Source organism: Echiichthys vipera (assembly GCF_963691815.1).
Source record: "Echiichthys vipera genome assembly, chromosome: 2".
Classification (NCBI taxonomy): Eukaryota; Metazoa; Chordata; class Actinopteri; order Perciformes; family Trachinidae; genus Echiichthys; species Echiichthys vipera.
Window position 1 is genome coordinate 19,032,728 of NC_139827.1, and position 23,781 is coordinate 19,056,508.

General features: G+C 42.9%; 1 protein-coding gene across 2 annotated transcripts in view; it reads left to right on the forward strand.

The window, feature by feature from the left end:
* Positions 1 to 1,375: 1,375 nt before the first annotated feature.
* fam184b (family with sequence similarity 184 member B) overlaps positions 1,376 to 23,781 on the forward strand; it is a 29,518-nt gene continuing 7,112 nt past the window's right edge. For both annotated transcript variants that reach the window (XM_083927173.1, XM_083927174.1), the window contains exons 1-10: positions 1,376 to 1,886; positions 8,017 to 8,205; positions 13,289 to 13,963; positions 14,705 to 14,840; positions 15,222 to 15,373; positions 15,466 to 15,999; positions 18,175 to 18,282; positions 18,393 to 18,691; positions 21,032 to 21,182; positions 23,577 to 23,696. In XM_083927173.1, coding sequence (XP_083783299.1) covers positions 1,737 to 1,886; positions 8,017 to 8,205; positions 13,289 to 13,963; positions 14,705 to 14,840; positions 15,222 to 15,373; positions 15,466 to 15,999; positions 18,175 to 18,282; positions 18,393 to 18,691; positions 21,032 to 21,182; positions 23,577 to 23,696 — 2,514 coding nt within the window. In that variant the 5' untranslated portion in view covers positions 1,376 to 1,736. The remainder of the gene's footprint in view (positions 1,887 to 8,016; positions 8,206 to 13,288; positions 13,964 to 14,704; positions 14,841 to 15,221; positions 15,374 to 15,465; positions 16,000 to 18,174; positions 18,283 to 18,392; positions 18,692 to 21,031; positions 21,183 to 23,576; positions 23,697 to 23,781) is intronic.

Consider the following 23,781-nt stretch of genomic DNA (forward strand, 5'->3'; position numbering starts at 1 on the left):
GGATAGATCAAAACTGATGGAAGAAAAATAGAGAGCTTGATATGTGGTTTTGAAAAGTTTGTTGGATACAAGACCCAAAATGTTGCAAAGTGCATAATCGAGATTCTTGTGTCATGAAATAAACACAGACTAATTGACAGTGAAACCATGACACAATCTATTGTTTCCAGCCAGAGACACAGACTTGAGACTCATCCTCAAAAGACCTGAGACTCGACTCTGCTTCGAAATTTAGAACCATCTTTATTTTATTTTTTTATCATTATATTTTTCACACATTAACATTAAGAAGTTGTCCAACATGTTGAATATCATTCCCTCCCTTACCTTAACCTTACGCATCTGGTGCGCGTGGCTACAGATGACTGCACGCTGCAGCAACAATGCCATGGTCGAGCACCTGCAGCTGCTGTGTCGTTTGTCAGCTGGCTACGATAACTTCACACAAGCCCCAAACTAAATAGCCTCTTCAACGTCTTTGGTATCAAATAAAAGGATGCTGGATCAACCACATCAAACTTTAGCAGATGACATGACGCTTACATTGCATTACAACCAAGAGACTTGAGACTTGACTTGGACTTGCATCTCTGTCTCCAGAAAGCATTTGAGGGTTTTAACTTTGAAGACTTGGGCATGTCAGTGATGATCTGATGAAAAGATGCTACTGAGTTGCAACATAGGAAGTGTTTTGTGGAGCTTTAGCTGGCCTATGTTAGGGACTCATGTGGATAAAGCTTTGCCTCTGCATGCTGCATTGATTTTGGTTAAAGATGGACAATATTGGATTTTTTTCAGGTATCTGATATGCCGATATTCCGATATTTTAACAACTCATTTGGCCGATAACCGATAATTATACATATATGTATATAAATATATACTCCCCCGCCTAATTGCAGGGATCATCAAGTCTCTTCTTTAGTGGAATTACCATATTATTATGCATACCGGTAAATGTGGACATAAAATACAAAGCTAAAAATTACAAACAGAAAAAAAATCGTTTGGAGACCATCTATTTTGTTGCTATGGCAGTTCAACCAATAGGCTACTTTTACTGGTAGTAGTGGCAGTAGGCAGGTTAATAACCTGATACAAGATGTTGCCTACTTTTCCAATAAAATGAGCTTCCCTTTAATAATAATATTAATAATAAAGCAGTCACACATTTCTGCTAATCGGACTGATGGAGTAAAATCACTCAACCAGACCCCGGAGACCCCCTTCTCCCCACCGCACGGTGATTGATACAGCAACGCCGGTAGGGGCGGGGCAGCACTGCAGCAGTGCGCCTCTCGAGCTGTCTCCGGTAATGTTCCATAGGATACACACGCCCCTCTCCGCCCCTGCCGCGAGACAGGTGGTTGGACGATATGCCTTCATCCTCGAGCGCTCCCTCTTAGAATAAAAAAATCTGTTGACAGCAGGGAAGGGTCGGTTGGCGCGAGCGCGTCCCCGATGGACTTCCAGCGTGTGACCTCCGCGATCACCGGGCGGACAGCAGGAGAGGGGGGCAGCAACCGGAACGCACGAGGAGAGCCCCGCCGATCTACAACCAAATGTTTTCCAGCGAATAGCTCGAGCTGCTGTTCACGGGAGGGGGTCTACCGACAGAGGGATGAGATGCACGAGTAAAAAGTTGACGCGATTTAGGTGGGATTTTTCATCTGAGAGGCGGCAGGATCTTTTCTGACTATCCTCCGGTCTGAGAAGTTCCCTAGGGAGGGTTCATTATGGCTTCAGGCGCTGGTAAGGCTGCACAGCCCCCCGGGCCGGGCTCCGCCGTTAACGGGACTGCGGCAGACTTCCCGAACATCGAACAGGAGCTGTACGACTACCAGATGCACAGCAAGATGTGCAAGAAGATCGCTCAGCTCACCAAGGTAAGACCTGCCGGTGACACCGAGAGAGGCGCGCCGCCGGACGCGCTGTCACTGAATGTGTCAGGCTGATTGGATGATCTGATGGCTGCCTCACTATCATATCATACATATAAGAGGGACACCAACAGCAAAGACGTAATGTAAATGCATATAGAAATATAGCCGTACATTGATCAATAGGAGATTAAAAATAATACATATTGAGACATTATTGTAAAAATAGACACTGTTAACCCATAGGCGTAGCCTACTTAAAAACCATCATGAATGTGCACTATTTTACAAATCATCGTTACCTCTTGAATAATTATGAGAAAACTTAGATCAGGGTTCATCCGTCTTCGTGACTGACAGTAATCAGACAATAGCATCACTGAGAGCTTTAGGTGTAGACTACAGATCTTCAGCTGTTTGCGGGCCAAACGGCAGCAATTAAGAGCGATGTCGTCTAATTAACGGTTCATTTCTGGATTATCTTGCATCGACTAAGACGGTTAAATGTGAACATGCTGTACATTAATTAATTAATTAAAAAAAATTGCACATCTCAAATATTTCATAAATAAAAGAGCCCAATATGGTTTATTTGTCTCACCAACGGTTTCAAATGTATCCAAAGGTATAAAGGCAGCAAAACCAAACCATATCGAAGAATCTGGATCCACCAATTTGTTAAAGGGATATTTGTAATAAAAATGCATTCATTGAGTAATCAATATTTTGGACATGATTCAAATCCTTTCGCTGTGTATCTTCCACATATCATGTGCAGGGATGTGACAGCAGCAGTGATATCTGCTCTGGCTTTTCATACAGTAAGCATTGCTTTATGGGGATTCTACTCTCCCCGGTGTACAATAATGCTTACAGAAGCAGGGCATGACCCATGCTTGTTGAGCTATGACAATTACTGATGACTGTGCAGTTCCCATCTTCCCTTATGGGTTCACCCCCCTGTAGCCTGTAGGTGTGTGTGTGTGTCCAGGAGAACATGAGTGCAAATACATGCTGCAGTTGTATTTACAGTGTGTTGTTCACAAAGCTTCTCCTCCTGCGCACAGATACGCACAAACAAAGATGAGACAGATGAGGGGTCAGCACTTGTGTCTGTGCTTGTTAGGGGGATTGGCCAACCGAGTCCTTCTACCTCTCCTCCCTCTCTGCTCCTTCCATCCAAATAAAAAAGAAGCCGGGACTTGTTTCTCTCTCTTGAAACTTTATGCAAGTCCTGCCAGCTCATTTTAGCTCTTTAATGACGGCAGTAAATAAATCTGAAACCCAGAGCACTGATGAAATATAAGAATCATCGAATCTGATATTTGGTGTAAGCAGAGCTCAGAGCTTTGGGATGCTGGGCATGTGACACATGGTTTATTTGGGTGTTTTGGGGCAGGGTGAGGAAGCGGGAAATGGGTCAGCTGTGGTAACCTTATATATTTATTAACCTTGGATCTCTGTGTGCATGGAGGAGGCTGACACACTCACACAAACATAGTCATGCGCTTGTACTTAACACACCTCCTCACGTCGGCCACTCACCCATCCACACTTATGCTTGATTTACACAGCTCCCCCCTCCCTCTTCGTCGACCTCCCTCGCTTTGCCACTGAGAGTGGTCTTCCCTGGTTGAATGGGTGCTGCTAAAGATAAACCAGTAGCATGTCGGAGTGTGTTTACATGGCCGAGCAAGCCAATGGAAAGGAAGCAAGAGCTGACCATGTCAAGCCAGCTGTTGTGAATGTTCACATAAGCTTGTGCGTGAACAGACATGCACACACCCACATGAATACACAGGACAAAGTAGTATCTTTACTAGACTCAGAGATCAACAGTAGTGTATTAAAATATGTGTTTGTGTGCACATATACACCAACACGTTTGATTGACAGCTCTAATTCTGTCTATGTGATTTCCTGTACTTATCTAGCTTACACTGTCACAATGTTCCCTTCTTTGTAATCCAGCACACCCGGTACCCTCTTTGATATGTGTAGAGGTATGTGTGTGGGTGAGTGGTTGGGGAGGGCTGATGTAAGAGAAAGAGTGTATGCATGCTTGCTTGTCTCTTTGCCTAACCTCTCCTCTGTGCAGCAACCGCTCACTCCACATCCCACTCCAGCTTCAAAAAGCCTCATCCCGGCTCTCCTTTACACTGTAGACAGAATATTAATTTCATGCTTTGCTGACTATGAAGTTATTGTCAATAAGCACAGGCACTGACTTGTGAGGCTACATGAATAACATTATCGACTGGCAGGATCAATATGGGGATCTCGAGACGGGATTTACAGTAGCAAGAGGCTCTCGCCACTCTTTGACCGAGCTGCCACGCCAAGCATCAAAGTCTGAACATGGGCTTTAAACAACGTTAAGGCGATGTCCAATACTTATAATTTTGTTCTTTTTGTTTTGTTTATTTTACTTCTTAAACATTGGGGGACGCTGTGACTCAAAAGCTACTTCAGTAATGCTGCTTATGCTAACAAGTGACAATTAGCAGATAATGGTAAATGCTAGAACTTGCAACAGTATTACCAGTAGAGAAGAGTCATAAAGTCAGGGCAGTGACATCCATGTCAGATGCACATAGGGCTTGGTATTGTTAAAAAAATTACAACACCAGTACCAGTACTAGAAGGGCGCTTGGAGAGATAGACCTCTGGCAAGGCATGCCCTATCTCACAATGTTAATGCAGTGGGAATTTTCGCAGTCCAAAACTAAGTTTTCAGATAATTCTGACACCACATGAATGCAGCACAAATACAGGATAGAGATCTGCTCCAGAATGTAGTGGTTTCCTTCTTGGCCGATGCATCCACCAAGTTTCATGAAAATCGGAACAGTAGTTTTTCCGTAATCCTGATGGCAGACGAACTGAGCCGAAAACATACAGCAACCTCCTTGGCGGATGTTACCAATAGGTTACCTTTAAAGTGATACTGATACAAAAATAGTAGTATTTAACAATTCTTTTACATTTTAAGCATTTATTCAGATTAATATTATTAGTTTATCAGACGCCACAGTTGTTGAATATAGCCATACTTTGAACGTTTTAGTGGCACAATGAACTGCCAACTTCATCAAATACACAGAAGTCAGCTTCACCACACCACAGACTGTAAGGGTCGTAGCTGCTGCGGCGGTGGCTGAATCATATGTTGCATTAATTTGGAGAAAGCAATACCACAGAAACTGTCATTTTTACAATGTAGGTTTCACCGCAAAAGTTTCTTGGTACTGGGTTATTTTGTTCGATACCTTAAATATATTGATACCCAGCCCTATTTTCACAGCAATATGTAAAGTTTGCTAACTTGAGCTATTATTAGCCATCATTAACTGGTTAAAATCAAATAACAAAAGTGAATTTTGTTGCTTACAATTGAAACTTTTTATTTGTAAGAGCGTTGTTTATTCTTTCAAATGTAACATAGTCTCCTGTTAAGTTTTGACCAGTGACCCCTTAAGATGAAGTAATGACTTGTCAGGACTTTGAAGTGATGATTTTATTCTCTCATTGGGAGGATTAGCCGAGAGAGAAAAAAATGAAAAAATAGATAATAGATCATGATAGACAATGATAGCAAAGGAGCCACTTCTAGGGGAGCGGTTATTACAAACGGGCAAAGAAGAAGAAGTCAGACTTGTTTATGGTTAAAGGCCCCCAGATATGAAATAAAATTTTAACTTTTAAAGATTTAAATATGAAACAAATATGAACTATAGATCAAACAAAAGAAAATCTGTGAGCACTGAGAGATTTATATAACATACATACTGTCTTTCCCTTTTGTTGTTCTTAAGTGTTGTTTTCAGTCACTGTTTCGAATACTGTCGCAAGTGGTTCTTTGTCTTAGTTGGTATCATTGTTCACCTCTGTGCTTTTATTAAAGTGTGTTTTATGTGTCATATCCCTTAAAGCCTAACCAGGAAGAGTGACTGCAAATAAGCTACAGATACGAGTCGCATATACATTTCATCAGTTGCATTTTAGTAACAGTGCCATATACAGTGTATGTGCTGTTCCTGTCAAATAAATCGATACAAATAAAATAAAAATTCTAGCAGATTTTTTTTGTTCTCTCATCGTGGGGGTCATCTGAGGGATCATGCAGTGAAATGATTTTCAGAGTTTGGTGTGTTTTGTAGTTCAGAGGACTGGTTCTGCACAGAGCCCTGACCTCAACCTTATCCAACACCTCTGGGACAAACAGGAACAACGACGAGCATCACTGATGCTCTTGTGCCTGAATGGGAGCACATTTCTGCAGCCAGGTTACAAAGTCTTGTGGCAAGCATACCCAGAAGCGAATTAGATGTTCAACAATCACATATGGGTGTAATGTTTGGGTGTTCATGTCATTTTGGACATGTAGTGTATCCCCAAGTTTGAAAACGCTTGTTAAATCGCCACCTGTTCCTCTCTCCTGCTTTTTCTCTTACCCTAATGTACGTGCTCTCAAATTGGCCAAAGATGACAGCCAAGAATAGCACACACACACACACAGACACACACACACACACACAGACACACACACACACACACACACACACACACACACACACACACACACACACACACACACACACACACACACACACACACACACACACACACACACACACACACTCAGAGCATGCCCTTGATTCAGAGTCCCCTTCAGTCCTCTCAGTCATAAGTCATAGTTCATGAGGCAAAGTTCATGCACAGTAACGTTATTGAATAGCCAGTGTGATATACTGTCTAAGTGTTTGACTGGCAAGACAGAGAATGAGGCGGGTTTGTGGTTAGGATTTGGGAGGATGTCACATCCATCATCGATATTCGTCACTGAATTATAGGAAATATATCGTAGGGAAATGGAGATTGACAACTACATGTGCAAGAGAGATGATAACACACACACACACACACACACACACACACACACACACACACACACACACAGGGAATGTCCGGCAGTGCTGTGCCAGCTGTGTGCTGCAGACAGAGAGGCGTCTGGGTAAAATATGAGCCTATGAGTCCCCTGCATACACTCCTGCACATGCACACACACACACACACACACACACACACACACCTCTGTGGGTGGGTAAGTGAGCCATCAGGGTCAGTAGGAGCAGATGATGACACTGTAGACATGGCGTAGAGGGTAAAGTGAATAGTGGGGAGAAACAGGCCATATTTCAGGTGTTAGTCACAGACTATATCGGGAGGAGAAGAGAGACTCCATGCTGGCAGGAAGGAGAGTCACTGCATGAAATCTGCAGTGCCTGGACTATATTAACTCACAGGACTTTGGTTACAGTAGATGCACACTGTTTGTCAGAGTTGGTGTTTAACCTCTATTATTTGTGTTTGGGGATTATTATGTTCCAGTGTCAGTCCTTGTAATATTTGTTTTCATAAAGCTGCCAGCTCTAAATATTGGCTCCATAATGGCAGTATGTGTTTGTGGACCAGTGTTGGTGTCAGTTTTCATGCTGCTTGTGATGCATTCCCACTAAATGAACATAGAGGAAACAACCTCACAGAGTGAATAATCTAAATTCATGAGGATGGAGGTCAAATTAAACTGACGATTGTTTTCCAAAGATGACTCGGTCAAAGAAAACAGCGTTGAAAACCTTCAACAAACAATAATATATACATTTAAATCCTGTGAGTCATATAAAAAAAAAATGAATTTAAAACAGTGAATAAATCTTTCAATGTCAGCTTAAACTTAACAATGGCTGGCTGTTTCAGCTTTAAATTATTCTGCAGTCAGTCCCAAAAATAGGGGGAAATGCTACAAAACAAACTTATCTCTTGAGGGAAAGAAAACCCTAATTTAACTACTGTAAGAAAAAAAAATCGTCATGAAGAATGCCCCGAATGGCTTTATAAAACATACACTAATTATTATCCAAGAACACCAAACACAATGATGAAACGTCAGTATGAGATATGACCATGTAACATGTGTGTCGAGCGGAGTGGAGATGATCACTTCCTGTTTCACTGCGGAAAAAAGCGCCCCTATCCCTAAAAGAGATGATAAACAGATACAGTTCAAAACATTTAGGGCAGAAATATAAAACTATTTTTAAATCTCTCCTTGTCTGTCGTTTATTCTGTGCAGGTGATTTATAGTCTGAACATGAAGAATGAGGAGCAGGAGGCGGCCCTGCAGGCCTTGGGCCACGCCCACCACGAGGAGCTGCACCGCATCCTGGTGGAGACGTGTCATGAAGGGGAGGGGTCTCTGCTGAGGACACGCCTCCTCGGGCTGCAGGATTCTCTGGATGAGCAGCAGAGAGTTGGAGCCCAGGTGTGTGTGTGTGTGTCTGCATTCTGGCTTCTGTCATATCTTATTTCAAGGACTGCTAGCATTAGCTGAGTACATTCACTTTCTTAAACAGGCATTCTCTGCTTAAATGTGCTCTGTCCGCTGTAGGTTTAACAGTTTGTCCTTCTGTGCGCTGCCTTTTTAGACTAAGGGTGAGTCCACACATGGGTACACATCCCAGGTGGGACATTTTAGATTCATATCTAAAAATAAATGACTTAAATGGTGGAAAAAATGATTGACAAATATATTTCTGACTCCACATTCCATCTCTGCTCTCCTCCGCTACAGTGAACGGGTAGTTTCTAACACAAACACAGATGATTTTGATATTCATCTATTTAAATCAATCATGGATAATGTAGACCCATACACTGGGAGAAAAGGACGATGGTGAGAAGAACTGGGGGTGAGAAGACATTACATGCCCAAGACACTTATGATTGTGATTTATTCATATAACAGTTAAGTTATGAAGTGATACGTTCTGTTGGCCGTTTAGGGAAAAATAAACAAGAAAGGTAAGCACAGTAAATTATTCCATGTGCAGTACTTTTTCAATGATATGGCGAGCCCTTACGAAGTTGTGATTTATGGTGGCATGGTATAAGTTGCATACAGGCAAAAAAAAAATCATTCTTGCCCGTCATTCTTAAAAAGCTTTCCGTCCACGCGGCCTAAGCTGAAAAAATATCTGCGTCCACACAAAACCATGGAACTGTCTCAAAACGCTGTAGTACACATGCCCGGCCTGTATGTGGCGCTGTAACTCTGCCACAGAAATACACCAACAACAGAGAAGAAGAGATGGAGAGACGCTGTACACAAACAATGGCGACTTTCTTGCTAAATCTGGCGACTTTACAAATCCAGCTGGCAACTTTTTTGTCAAAGGCGCCTAGATGCAAATCTAGAGACTTTTTCTGGTGTTATTTGAGACTTTTGTGGTGTTTTGGACTTTGATGTGGAAGCATGTATCACTCTGCAGTAACTGTCACATTTTTCAGACCTTCTCAGCAACTTTATTTATAAAAAGCGACTAGCTACAAGTTAAGCGACTTATTCAGACCATCAGGAAAAAGGGAGAAATATATGGTTGGCCCAATTCATTCCCATGCATGGCGCTCAGAGTAATCCATCTCTACGGCGGCTGAGGTATGCCTGTCCCCATCTGTCCTCAGACTCTGTTCTTGCTGTTATGGTTAGAGGTCAAAGGCGGGTTGAGAGGTGGTGGCGATGACGTCATCGTTTAACAAAGTATGCGGCTTCGCCATACAGAGGACAATGCAAGGGGTGCGTTTTCAGATCTACCCACTCTGGGACCCGGTTTCAGAAGATAGCCTTCTCAGGCTCCGATAATGCCGCTTCTGTGTGGATGGTCGGCCAAAACGATACAAAAGTTGTGTGGTAAATTGTGCCCTTAATCTAACTTGAGTTTCTGTTTTGATTTAGGATGAATTTTTGAACATTTGGTCATCTTCACTGACTGAGGTGAAGTTTCTACTGCTCTGCCATCAGGTTCTTTGAATCACTTATTAACTGCTGGGGCTTGGTTAGCACTTCTGTGGCTTATTTGGCAATCAGCACTTGTTTAGAAAAATCACCAGTTGTTGGCAGCTTCAGCCTCATCATACGAAGACTCATTCATACTAAGACAAGTTGTCCTTCGAGGGAGAACAAGTGGGTCGATTCAACTTTAGGGTCAAGTAGCTTTTCACTTTGTTGGATCTTCTTCTCATTAAATATGTGTATACTTTCCATTCCTGTACATCACTCTTCTCATAGATACTTTAGACCATGTAGCCGCACGCAACTTCATTTTTACAAACGTACCTACCCCTCCCGCTCCACACAGACCCAACACCTTGTCTCAGGGGGCCTGTGGAACTGCCACTCTGCTACCTGCAAGACTCAGTCTGGTACACCTCCATGTGGTCCCTGGACTTCCTTGCGCTCTCTCTCTGAAACTTGGATCCCACCAGACAACACTTCCACCCCTGATGCCCTCTCCTCAGCCTACTCCTTCACCCACACACCCAGACAGAGCAGGAGGCACTGGTTTGCTAATCTCTCCTAAATGGAAATTTTCTCTTTACTCCCTTCTGAACTTTACAATGTTTGTTTAAAATTAAACATTGTTGCCCTCTACCGCCCACCAGGTCCTCTCTGGGATTTCTTGAATGACTTAAATGTCCTCCTAGCTAACATCCCAGAAGATGCCACCCTCGCTAGTACTTCTCTGTAACTTCAATGTTCTGACAGAGAAGTTTGCATCTCACTTGTTATTTTTACTATCCGTTTTTTGCTTTCTCTCCACGGCAACCTTTGCTCCCTGACTCCCTCCTCTCTTGCCTTATCGGCCCCGTCAGCTCACCCCTCACCTGACTCCTTCTCACTCTTGACTCTTGACTGGGCCACAGACACTCTTCTCTGTACCTTGTCCTCTTCCCCGGACTCTCTCTGTCCATTCCCCTCTTGGCAAGCTCGGCCAAACCTGCCCAGCTCCATGGTTGTTTGACTCAGTACGTGCTGACAGAACGATCCTGCAGCTGGCTGAAAGACAATGGTGCAAATCCAAGTACCCCGAGGACCTTCTTGCCTACGAATCTCTTCACTCCTTGGTCTCTGCATCTTTATCTGCTGCTAAAAGTTTGAATCTAAAATTCCAACCCCCAAAATGTTTTCCATCTTCTCGACCCCCCGCCCCCACCTCCCTCCTTTCAAGCAACTTTGTTAACTACTTTGTAAAAAAAAGATAGATGACATTCACTAATCATTTCTCTACTGACACTACCTATCCCATATACTCCTCCTCATCTCCTTCCCTATCTTCCTTTTCACCACTCTTTCCCAGTGAGGTACTTTACTCACTTCCCAACACCCCACCAGCTGCCCTCTTGACCCTCTCATCTTCTTTCAGTTTGCTCCTGACCTGCTTCTTTTCCTCACCCACTTCATCATGACAACTGCTTGTTTTTGCTAACACTCTTTAAGCAGCAAGAGTGAAACCTCTTTGAAAGAAACCCTCCCTTCTGATGTGAAAAATTACAAACCGGTCTCTCTTCTGCCATTTCTTTCCAAAACACTTCCAAAACATGCTGTTGTCACTCAACAACCTCCTCGACCCTCACCAGTCTGGATTCAAGGCAGGGCACTCAACAGGGACTGCTCTTCTTGCTGTCACAGAGCAGCCTCCATCTCTTCCGTTGTCAGCCTTTCACACAGTGAACCACCAGATCCTCCTCTCCAACCATCCAAGAACTGGGAATCTCAGGCTCCGCACTCACCCTGTTCACATCCTACCACAAAGACTGCACTCACAGGGTTACTTGGACTGCAACCTGCCGACTGGGGTCCCTCAAGGCTCTGTTCTAGGCCCCATCCTCTTCCCACCCTAACACTGGTGTCGTGACGTGTGTCCTTCGCTGCAAACATTGCAACGACAACCCACTCCTTTAGATTCATGATCCACAACATCAAAAGAATACATTCGACCGTCCAGCTCATCCAGAATGCAGCGGCCCGGGTGGTCTTCGATCCGCCCAAGTTCTCCCATACTAAGCCACTCCTCCGCACACTGCACTCGCTCCTGGTGGTAGGTCGAATGAGATTCAAGGCACTGGTGCTTGCCTACAAAGTCAAGTATGTTTGCTGTCCTGGTTTGATCGTTTTTATGTACTTGCATGATTTTTGCACTTATTGGGTAGAATCTCCATGATTGATTGGACTTATTTTAAGTCGCTTTGGATATTGATGCTGCCCCCATCAACAGCAGTACTTTGCTAAGTTTCCATGACAGTACTCTAAATTGGGGGCGTGCTCACAGCCATATACTGTAGATAACACACTGACTACCTCACTTTTTCAAACTATCCCTTTAACCACCACTCTGGATTAATGTTAGAACATAACATCATACATATAACTGCCATTGCATTTGAATTACAGACTTTATTCTGTCACAAATGGCCATGGTATAAGCACAGTAATGTACTCAGAGCCATCAGATGAATGAAGTAATTAGAGATGCACCTATTCGAGACCCGGATCAGATATCGGCTCCGATATTGCTCGGCTGAATGAGGCCAATCCAGCATTCCGATCCAGTCATTTCTTTTTTTTAATATCATATACAGCAAGTTAATTAAGCCATTGTTTTTTGGGTTTCTGGCAGGTGCTATATTTTATATTACATTTTAAGATAGGTAGTGTTATTCATTTCTTTTTGCTGCTAATGTACACTTTGTTATTTGTTAATAAATAATATTAAGTACAGTTATATCTGTGTTAATTTGTCATCTTTTTTTTAACAAGGCCAAATGTTTATTTAAAGCCGGATGCCTTAACTCACATGGCAAGGCACATGGTTCATTCTTTCAACAGTAGTATGGGATATTGGCCAATACGCTCAGCCAAGGTATCAGTATCGAATTGGATCAGAAAAAAATGGATCGGTGCATCTCTAGAAGTAATGTACTTATTACAGAGCTGAAAATAATATGGTGTCTCCTTCTAAACAGTTATGTCTCCTCCTTGTCTTTTCTTTTCAGGACTCCTCACTGCATATTATGACTTACTTATGCATGCTGGATAAGTGACAAGCTGAATAATGGTTTACAACCTGACCTGCCTGATCTCAACAGTGCAAGCTGGCAATGTTGTTTTGCCACATACAGAGAGCATTGTTTGAATGTCACAACACTGTAGATAATTGGCTTTTATTGCCGTAGTCTTGCCCTTTTCCAATGTTCTGTATAGACAATGTCTATTTCAACGCACTGAGCACTAAAATCACCTTTGAGATTACACGGTATGGCAGATTTGCAGTGTGAATGTCCCACTCACAAAATATTTGAACTGTGGATGTTATTATGTTGAGCAGAGAGTCTGAAAGCTTTTAGAGGGTTGTTAAGAGTAAACACATAATTTCTTTGAATCAATGCTTTTTGTAATTTAGGCAGTTCTAAAGCAAAAGGTTGTCTTAACCATGAATTAGGATGCTCACACAGTGGGCAGTGACTTTAAATGTTAGTGCAGTGTGTAAAATGTTATCCTCTGTCTCCAGGTGCAGGCAGACTTTGAGTGCTTCCGCATCCAAGCAGAGGAGAGGGAGCGTGAAACTGAGGCGGAGCTGAGAAAAGAGTTTGAGGAGAGGCTTCAGGCTGCGGAGGGAGAGCTCCAGGAGGCCAAGGCCCAGATCAGTGATGCCCAGGAGGAGAGACTGCGGTTGAGCAAAGAACTGGAAAAGGCCGGGGAGCAGATCCAGGAGCTGGACGCCAAATGTGAGGAGCTACAGAAAGCAGCTGATGAGGGGAGACAGCTGAAAGAGGAGCAGAGGCAGAAAGAAGACAAGGAGAATAAGAAAGAGGAAGAGGAAAGACAAACAGAGGTGCGGGAGGACTCAGAAAAAGTGGAAGCCCTCTTGGAGGAGGTAAAGGCGCTGAAGGGGAAGAGGGATCGAGCAGGGGAGGAGAAGAGGCGGGCGGTGAAAGAGGAGCGGGAGAAATGGGAGCTAAAGATGAATGACCTAAATGAAGAGCAAGATGAAATGAGGAAGAAGATGGAGGCAGAATGGAGGGAGGAGCGGCAGAGATGGGAAGAGAGGGAAGAAGAGGAGAAGAAAGGAATGCACAGCGCCCTGCGAGAGAGAGTGAAGAGGGCTGAAGCGGAGGTGGAAAGTCAACTGGAGAGGTTGGCTGAGAGCAAGAGAAACACAGTTAAACTGCAAGAGCGAATACAGGTACACGCATGCACGCATGCACACACACACACACACACACACACACACACACACACACACACACACACACACACACACACACACACACACACACACACACACACACACACACACACACACACACACACACACACACACACACACATACACAAATCTTTTTACTCAGAACTAGAATGCTGTGAAAATGGAGGATGACAGGAAATTGAAATGTTGCAGCTTCCTGTCTCTGATGCTACCGGGTAATGAGGATGTTGATGTGAAAGGGAGCGAGATGGGAGGGAGGGGGGTGTTGCTTGTCTAACCACTGGCTGCCCTCCCTGAGTGCTATTCCCACTGCCAACTTTCTGCTAATGAGTAGTTTGAGCAGGATAAATTTGCTGCACCACCATTACCACCTCATGGATGAGCATTAAGAAGCCCTATGCAAGCTGGCACAGAGCTGACATAAGCCCTCACAGCAGACCATTAAAGGCTCAGCTAGGCCAGAGAGCTCCCTGACTCACCGCATTTCCTCCTTTAATTTTTTTCCTATCGCTCTGGCTGTGTCTCTGACTTGTGTTCTTTCTCTCCTTCTTCCTTATCTGTGTCAAAGTTGCTTTCAGCTTCACTCTCTCTCCCTCATCTGTCTTCTCTTTTTTGTCTTTTCTATTCCCCCGAACTCTTTGTCAACCCACAATACTTCTTTGCATCGCCATCCTCTGCCCTTGTGCCAAACTCCCTCCGTGCCTCCCTCTCCTCCAGGACCTGGAGGAGGAGCTGGAGCTGGATCGGAGGCGCGTGTCAGAGGCCGAGGGCGTGGCAAAACGGGCGGAGGAGGAGCTTGCGGTCGCCAAGGAAAGGCTGCTGCTGCAGGAAGACGAGCTGCAGAGCAGAGCAGGTAGTCGTTCAGTCTGTGTCTGTCTGTTCTCTTACCTGTCTTCTTACTGAGCTGCTGGAGAAAGCTGACATGGGTGAAAATCTTCTGAGCTCAGTGCATTTCCATTATTTATTCTGACTCAGTGTTAATTAAGTTTTTACCTCACGCCATTTTAATATATACAGAAAATGCAACAAACATTATTCATTCTCCATAAAGGCAAACACTTTCATCAAAGTGTCATCATACCCAGTCAGCAAAAACGCCCTGAATTTTATTTATAGCATGAGAATGATTTTAGTTTTGGGGTAGTGGTCTGTTTCTATTATGCATAATCAATCAATCAAATGTGCGTGTGCTTGCGCGTGTGTGTGTGTGCTTGCGTGTGCATGTGTATATCAGAGGAGCTGCTAAACCGCGGCAGCTGTGAGGTGTGTGTGTGTGCTGAAGTGGAGGAACTGAGGAGTCAGGTGAGCCGCCTGCAGAGCAGGAATAGAGAGCTGGAGCTGCAGAGCAGCGGCAGAAACAACGACCACGCCCGGCAGATCCGCCAGGTAAAAAGTACAGAGACACACAATGAAGTTCAATTGCACAAGTGTACTTTATAAAGTGTATGTGCGTATGAGCGTATGTTGTGTGTTCATAGCATGCTGAGGCCCTGTCCAGTCTGCGTTCTGAGATGGTGAGAGCCCAGACAGAGGAGCTGCGTCGCATCCAAAAACATGCAGACGATGAGAGGGACAAGCTGCAGAGGGAGATAGAAAAGGAGAGAGAAAGGTTACAGAAGGAGAGAGAAAAAGAGAAGGATAAGTTTGAGAGGGACAGAAACAGACTACAAAGAGAGAGAGAGGAGGAGAGGGAAGAAGTGGAAGGGGTCAAAGAACGTCTAAGGAGAGAAAAGGAGGAAGAACTAGACCGGCAGAGGAAGGAGCTGGAGGTTGAGAGGGTTCGCATTCACTCGCAGTTGGACAAGAACATTGAACAGGTAGAGGCGGAGAGAGCCAGTGTGCAGCAGAAGCTGGAAGAGGAGAAGAAAAGACTGTTGGAGAAGGCTGAGGAGGACAGGAAACGGTTAAAGGAGCAGGTGCGGAAGGCGATAGAGGAGGTGATGAGGAGGCACGCAGCCGAGCTTCACAGCGTCCAAGAAGCTCTGAGCTCAGAGAGGAAGACCAACCAAGAGGTCAGCATCAGTCTGCTCAACACAAGGGGGTTATTCTTTTGTCAGCACATTTGGACTGTGGTGCATAAAGAGGACAGGCTCTATAATAAAAGAGGCCACCGTTTTTCCATAATGTTCACTTGTATCAGAATTTTAAAAATAGCCTGGTGTTCTACTGTGTCAGCCAGCTCATATAGACTTAATTATTTTAGTTTCAGTCAGACTTTGGTTTTAATTATTTTGGCTCTGAGTCTGTGATGCACGTGTGCTCTTTAAAAAAACAACAACAACCTCAGAAACTCTGAACAGAATAAGAACTTACACAGCAATCCTGATTCTGCAGCCAAGATCAAGGTTGGTCTTAAAATTATATAAAATTCAAGAAATCAAGAAGGTAAGAGGTGAACATATTAAGTGATTTTTCATTTAAAAAAAAAAGCAAAGATCTGAAAAATGTCTTAAAAATCAAAACAATTTGTTTAGGGTAAATGTTTTTTTGTCTGATCAACTCTTCTATTAATCATTTTGCATCATTTCGTTCTATATTGTAAAAAGAGATACTGCATGTCTTTTTTTATTATAAAGCCGGTTGAGGTGCTATATTAATACTGTGAAAATTTCAAAACGCGCAATTCACACAGAGATACACACAGCCAATATTCAGAAATTATGCCTTTAATCGAGCCAGTACAGTACGGTTGCTATGTCACTATACTATATATCGGTAGGTAGAAAGTTCCACTACTGTGCATTTACAGCCATACTCTAGCTGCAATGAGGGTGCAGAGAGCATCGATGTGGAGGACATGGCGATGCTGACCAATCAGAGCAGACTGGGCTTTCATCCCTTTATCCTGACAGTATTACATGAGAACTTAGATAATGTGTAAAAAAACGTGTTCCTCTGCCTCCAACTGGTGCTGCTAGGCCCATACACATGCTATGCGGTACAAAAAAAACCGATTTGCGCCAGCGGTTCCATTCATTTCCTATGGGGGAGGCGCCCAATGTAGCGCTGAAAGTTCGAAATCCGTTGGACTTTGACCTTGTTGCTGCTGACTTTTCAAAAGCACAACCAATGAGATAGAAGCTTTGAGTGTGACGTTTACATTTCCTAGGCAACCAGAGAACGATATCAAGCCGGTTAGAAAGATGGAGGAAAAACTTGTGTCCGAGATTCCCGAACTATGTAATGTTACATAAAAAGTTATATCACGATCTGGGAAGAAAACTTGCTTGGAGGTTTATAACCAGGTTTGTGAATAGGCAGTTTACGAGCTAACGTTGTTTTAATAGTAACTTTACTTTAGCCGTTTACTTGGTCCCTGCGCACAACCTCGCGGTGAGCCCAGTGCAAAAAGCTTATCATGTGAATCAGAGCAGCAGTTTCTGACACAGCATCAATAACTGCTCATGAACTCCAACAGACTGTGAAACAAGGCAGCGCTGATCAAATATAAATAAAAATTGTAATACCTATTTTTTGCACGAAGTAAACATATTTTAGTGTACTGTTTAGCGTCTATCCCATGTAATATCTAATCACCACCTATGTTGGTGAGAGACAGGCCAAATCAACCTGTCAGATCAACGAAGCAGATGACGTACTAACAGAGCATCGAGGCAAAGTAAACAACATGTCGGTAAAGGATATTTGTCGTTTATGTAACGTGAATTTACGGATACAAGGCATTTCAGGTGCCCGGTCCATATTCCAACAGAAGGATACAAGAGAAGCAGCTTGCGCGATAGCTCATCCACGGAAGCCACAATGACATTTTTTTTCAAATATGACAAAACACTTTTTTTTTTAATAAAAGTTACCTTGTTCAGCTTTAAAGAGACAGGCACTCAAATGGATAGTTTCAGTCAGAGGGTGAATACGAGTTTATTCAGACGGACGGTATGAGAAAAATAAAAAAGCACATAAACATTAAAGCACATAAACATGCTGTAGTAGAAACCCATAACATTCAACCTTTTAGAGAACATTTTTAATGAATATTTTTAAAATAACTACATGTAGAAATAGGAGATTTTATCACAAAATTGCCTGCCCTTCGAGCCTTCCTATAAGCTGCACTTCATTGTGCCTAACTATTAATTAGGTTTAGTAATAAGGAGATGATATTATGGCCGGGTTTAAGTGCTAAAAAGAATGATAAGTATGTTAATGAGGATGAATTTTCTTGGAAGGTGTGTGCACGTTTGGATGAAGAGAGAAGGACGGCTGAGGAGCTACGCAGCGAGCTGGAGAGAGAAAGAGAGGAACTGAGGTCAAAACTGAAAGATGCCACCAATGAGGTTAGAGGTCAAATTAAACTAGTTGAATGTGCGTCTTTATCAGATGGAATACATCAAATAATAGTATTCGGAATATCAGTTGTAACATGTGAACGTTCCTGTGCTCTTAGATCTGCAGACTGCAGTCAGTGATCCAACAGCAAGACAAGAAGGAAAAGGCGGCCCCTGAAGCTGCAGCCTCATGTGGACCGCAGTGCTCTCGTCTGGAGGAAGAGCTTCATCAGACTCGGAGTCGACTGACTCGGCTGCAGGAGGAAACGGAAAGGCAGCGGGACAGGCAGCAGAGAGAGGCGGCGTCCCTGAGAGCTGACAAACACCGGCTGGAGGAGAAAGTTCTGGAACAGAGCCGACTGAACACGGAGAGGAGTCTTCTAGACCAGAGCCAGCGGCACACTGAGGACCGGATCAGGTAGCAGAACAAACACCAAGCTGCCAGATCTGCTTAGGCTTACATTACAAAGCCTCCACTCTGCTTCGAAACACCCCCTGCCACCCTGTTAAAAGATCACTCGGGGGAGAAAAGTTGAGACACAAATCATTCAAATTGTGAATACCACCTACCTGTAGCATCTTTTCCTCTCTTACATTCACTTGTTTGATTTGAATGAGCTTTATTGACGTGTGATGTATTTTAGGAGAAAAACAGCAATAGATTAGCTGCAGCAGTAAAAACGATACACGGTGATACAAACATGTCAGTACATCAATGAAAATTAAATCAATATCACAATCCAAATAAACATAAGCTATAATGGTTTTCAGAAAAAAACCCTGTCTATATCATGATTCTGCATATCTTTTTTGTTTATTACTGTACACACAAACTACTTTTATTTAAAGTGTGTAAGATTACTCTAAAATAACACTTTGCATGCAAGTTTCTCCTCTTGCAAAGGTGTGAAATCATTATTGTTGGCTATTCTTTGAAAAATAGTATCATGATCTTAATGTTTTGGAGTCTTTTCCATGCAAAGACACACATTTACAAAACTGTTAGAGGTTCGGCTCCAGAAATACAGCCAGAGAATTCCTAATCTCTTAGAGGCATTTTTTTTGCAGTGTGGTTGTATGAGATACTTATCTTTAGTCAGGGTACACAGCAGACCGACACAGAAGCTAAGCGATTTTAGCCACTTAAAAAAGACTTCAATCCATGATGTCTAGAATATTTTCACAGCTTTACCTTGCTGACAGCCCTGTTTTAGTTCACATGGAGGGGAACTGAAGCTGTTTTATGCTCCTGTCAAAGCCACCAGACTTCACTGATCACATCCATCCATTCATCTTCAACCTCTTGTCCCTATCAGGGTTGCGGTGGTGGGGGGTGGGGGGGTTGGAGCCGATCCTAGCTGACATCGAGTGTGAGGCGGTTTACACCCTGGACAGGACGCCAGTCTATCACAGGGCACATAGAGACAAACAGAGACAGACAACCATTCACACTCACATTCACACCTACGGGCAATTTAGAGTCATCAATTACACGTGCATGTCTTTGGAGTGTTGGCGGAAGCTGGAGTAGCCTCTCCATCGGGGTCCTCTCTCTTAACTTGAGCATTGATGTGACGTTGGGGGGAGGGAGATACGTCCATCAAAATTTTTAGGCATTTCTGTATTGGATAAACTTGGAAGTAGCTGTGGTGGGGGCTTGGTTTACACTCATTTATTCATTCTTTTTTCTATGTCCATGGTTTCACTCAGCATTGAAAAACTGATGCTAATTATCTGGGCAACATTCTCTAACAGCAGTCAAGTTGTGAATTCGTGTAATAAAACATTAAAACAGGAAATTACTAACTCTGCTCAAAGTGATGCGGGGAGCTCCTCGAACACGTGAATAATACCAGGCTCACTTTGCTTTTTTTATTGGCTGTTTTGTTAAATCTTACCCAGATACAATAGTGCTATTTTCTGATTGGCTGTTGTGTAACCCTGTCCTTTTTTTTAGATTGGCTGGCCGCTGGTAAGTGGCAGCTCTTAATTCCTGCCGGTTCCATAGTGAGAGCAAAGCGAGCGGCGCTACTGCACGGTGGTCAGAGACATTATGGGCACTGTAGCATAGTGTACATTGTTTTTCCGCGTGAGAAAAACAATGTGTGGTTGGAGTGGGTGACCAAAGACCGAAAAGAGGCACTTAAGAAGCCTGGACTTTTAAATAAAAACAGTCGTGACTGTGTTCTTCTCATTGACTGTATAAAAAACATCATTGCCTGCCTATTGACATTGATACACTGCCCTCTGGTGGACAGAAGAACTACAACTTAATTTGATACAAATATAGGTCTTACTGAGGATATTTAATGGTCAAAATATTATTAACAAATACTTGAATATTAATATTAATAAACAAATTAACTTCAAATAGGATTTTTGGGCAAATGTCACAGCCCTATAGGGTGGCAAGCCTCTTTTTTAGATGGCAAAAATACATATTACTGCTGCCATCCACAGAAGTACATTACTTAACGTCTCCTCCTGCCTGTTTCTCCAAACTGGGGCGCGTTGACCGCCATCTACTGCCTCCAAATACAACTCCACTTGACACAGAAAACCAGATTTGCATTTATATGGTAATTTATGAAATAAAGTGAGAAATAATCAGGTTACCATGTCTATGAAACACCACTTAAAATAAGAAGTGCAAGACACTATAAATGAGTACACACTGGGATGTAGCAAGGAGAAATAAATAGTACATTTGCATGTAGGTTAACTCTGCCTCACTTCTTGTTCTGATGCATGCCTCCAGGGCAGAGTGTGAGGATCGTCTCAGAGCAGAGTTCAGGATAGAGATGAATGCCGCCGTTGCTGAGAGCGAACAGAGATGGCAGAACAGAGAGCAGGAGCTGCAGACCCAGATATCGGAGCTGCAGAGTGAACTGAGTGAGCTGCAGTCACAGGTGAGTCTCCTTCATAACCTACTTGTAAACGTCTGTGATCCTTGTACTCAGTACCTTCTGGTATGCTGATTTTCTCTATTAAAATCATCTAACTACATCCTGGTAATCAGACTAAATTGCTGTTTAGTTAATTGTTCAGATTTTTCTCAAATGTCTCCTTTGATCAGGATACCTTTCGTGGTTTGTTGTAGACTGCAGCTTAGATTGATTTTCTTAATGAATCTTTTTTTTCTGAATAATGTCAGAAAATAATTCATCAGAGCACAAGATGATGTCTTTGAAATGCTCATGTTGGCAAACCAACAGTCCAAAAGCAACAGATATTTATTTTACTGTTATATATGATAAAGTAAAGTAGCAAATCCTCACATTTAAGAAGCTGGAACAAGCAAATATTTGTCATCTTTGCCTGAAACAGACTAAAATAATTAATGGGCTATCAACAACAGTTGTCAATTACTTTTCTGGCAATTATTCCCAAAAGATGTTGAGGATCAGAGACGATTCATCACCTTCAGCTACCTTCAAAATTACGTTTAAACTGTTTTCTCAGGAGGCAGGTCATGATGCGGCATTCACTGCACCAATAGAGCCAGTTTGTAATTTGTTCATAAAAAAATCACCATCTTTGTGTTAATCACCCTTCTTCTTCACCCAGCTATGTTTGTTTTCGTTTGGTTTTGCACGATGAATATGATCAGGGATGTACTCGGGCAAAAATTCAGCCCGGGACTTTGGGATGGAGTGGCATTTAATGAAAGCGCACGTAGAACCTTTTTTTAAAGTAATTTTAATAGTAATAATAATACTACCTACTATCTTCTCTTAATTTCAGTTTTATATAGTTTAAAACATAGTCATACATCCCTCATATATTTGTATTTCTTTTCACAAGACAATTGCCTATTCAGCCCTGAACACTGCACTGTACCTTTCACTGTATCTGGTTCCTCCTGCTCCATACTCCTCCTGCCTGTCCTCCTCCTCTTCACCTTTTTCCTCCTCATCATCACCACCATGACTGGAGTCACTAAACTTTAATACACGATTGCATACTGTAGACCCATTTACATACAAAGACAATAACAAAATAAAAGACAAACAAATAAAATAAATTAGATTATAGGCCTATTTTAATGAGTTTAGGAAGTCATTGTTATAATAGCCTAACAAATGTGTTTTCATGTTTTTTCGAAAACCTGCTTTGACTTAATGCACACACATTATTGCCAAACATGCCTGATGCCATTTCTCAGCTGCTGGGTCTTGGTCCTGCCTCATCAGTGCTGCTGACAGTGCTAACGTTGGCCTTTACACTGAAGAAAAGGGGGGAAGTGACCCAGGAGAGGGCTAGGCTGAGCCCATCAGATTTAACAAAAAGCAGAGTAGTCCAATTTGGGAGGGGCCAGTCTGACGGCCTGGCCAGAGCTCCGTTTTGCACTGTCTGCGGGAATGCGAAAGCCAGGTCAGCCAATGTAATGGCTGAGGCCGTACCATCACCTGTTTTTATTACTTTCATGATTGTAACTGGCATCTGAAATTAAAATATGACCGCCAGCGGGCTCGGCCCGGGATGGACCGGCCATTCTCGAAACTTCCCGAACAACCTGATGGCCAGTGCATATGATCGAAGCGTCATCAACACTCCCACACGTTCGCTGTGCTGCTCTATCCACACATGGGCTCATTCGGACATTACACACACTTAAGAGCTAGTAGGGTAAAGTCTGTTTAATCTCCGCTCCAAGTGATTCGGACATTTGCGTTCTCGCATACAGCTCCTGTGGTTATTGTCTAGTATAAGTTCAGGGTTGCATGGCATGTGTGAAAATATGAAATTTGTCACATTTAATTTGGGATATAAAGTTATATCTGACTGTTCAAACTCCACATACTAGGATTAGTTTACTAGTCATGATAAATACTTCTCAGCCTGTGAAAGCAGTTGTATAATAATGACTTTTGTGGCTCTGAGTCAGAGGAAATAACCCTGATGATGTCACCTGGGTGTCTGAGCTTTGGCTTGTATACAGTTGAACAGAAAGATGTGGGTGTTTACCAGGCAAGAAATGTGTAATTCTTTTATCTGCATTATGTAGCATCCAGTGTCTTGAAGTTTGAGTCATACTAGAGAATAAAGTCTGGATATTTCAGTTGCATCGATTTGGAAGCACACTACTAAATCGCTGGAGTACACTTTTAATTAATTCCATAAGCTGGTTTTTAGTGCACAATGAAGCCTGTGTCGTATTAATTCATTTTAAGAAGGCTTGTCTGAGTCTGCAAATTCTTTAACAAAAGCGACATCTCACATTTAATTCAAATTCATTATCTCAGGATTAATACACACAGAGCCTTAAAAATCCTTTGCTCACGATTCTTTGACCAATGCAGATGGAAAAAAAGACGGAGGACCCAGGAGATGATTGCCATGGCAACCCCGAAATTGACAGGCTGAAGAAAGAGGTCCAAGACACCAAGGAGATAAACAAGAAACTGAGGGATCTGCTGCAGGTACACTGAAATCATATTTACTCTCTTTCATTGGTTTTCTCTGTGATGAATAATTGAGCAGCTTTGATGATAGTACTGCAGCAGA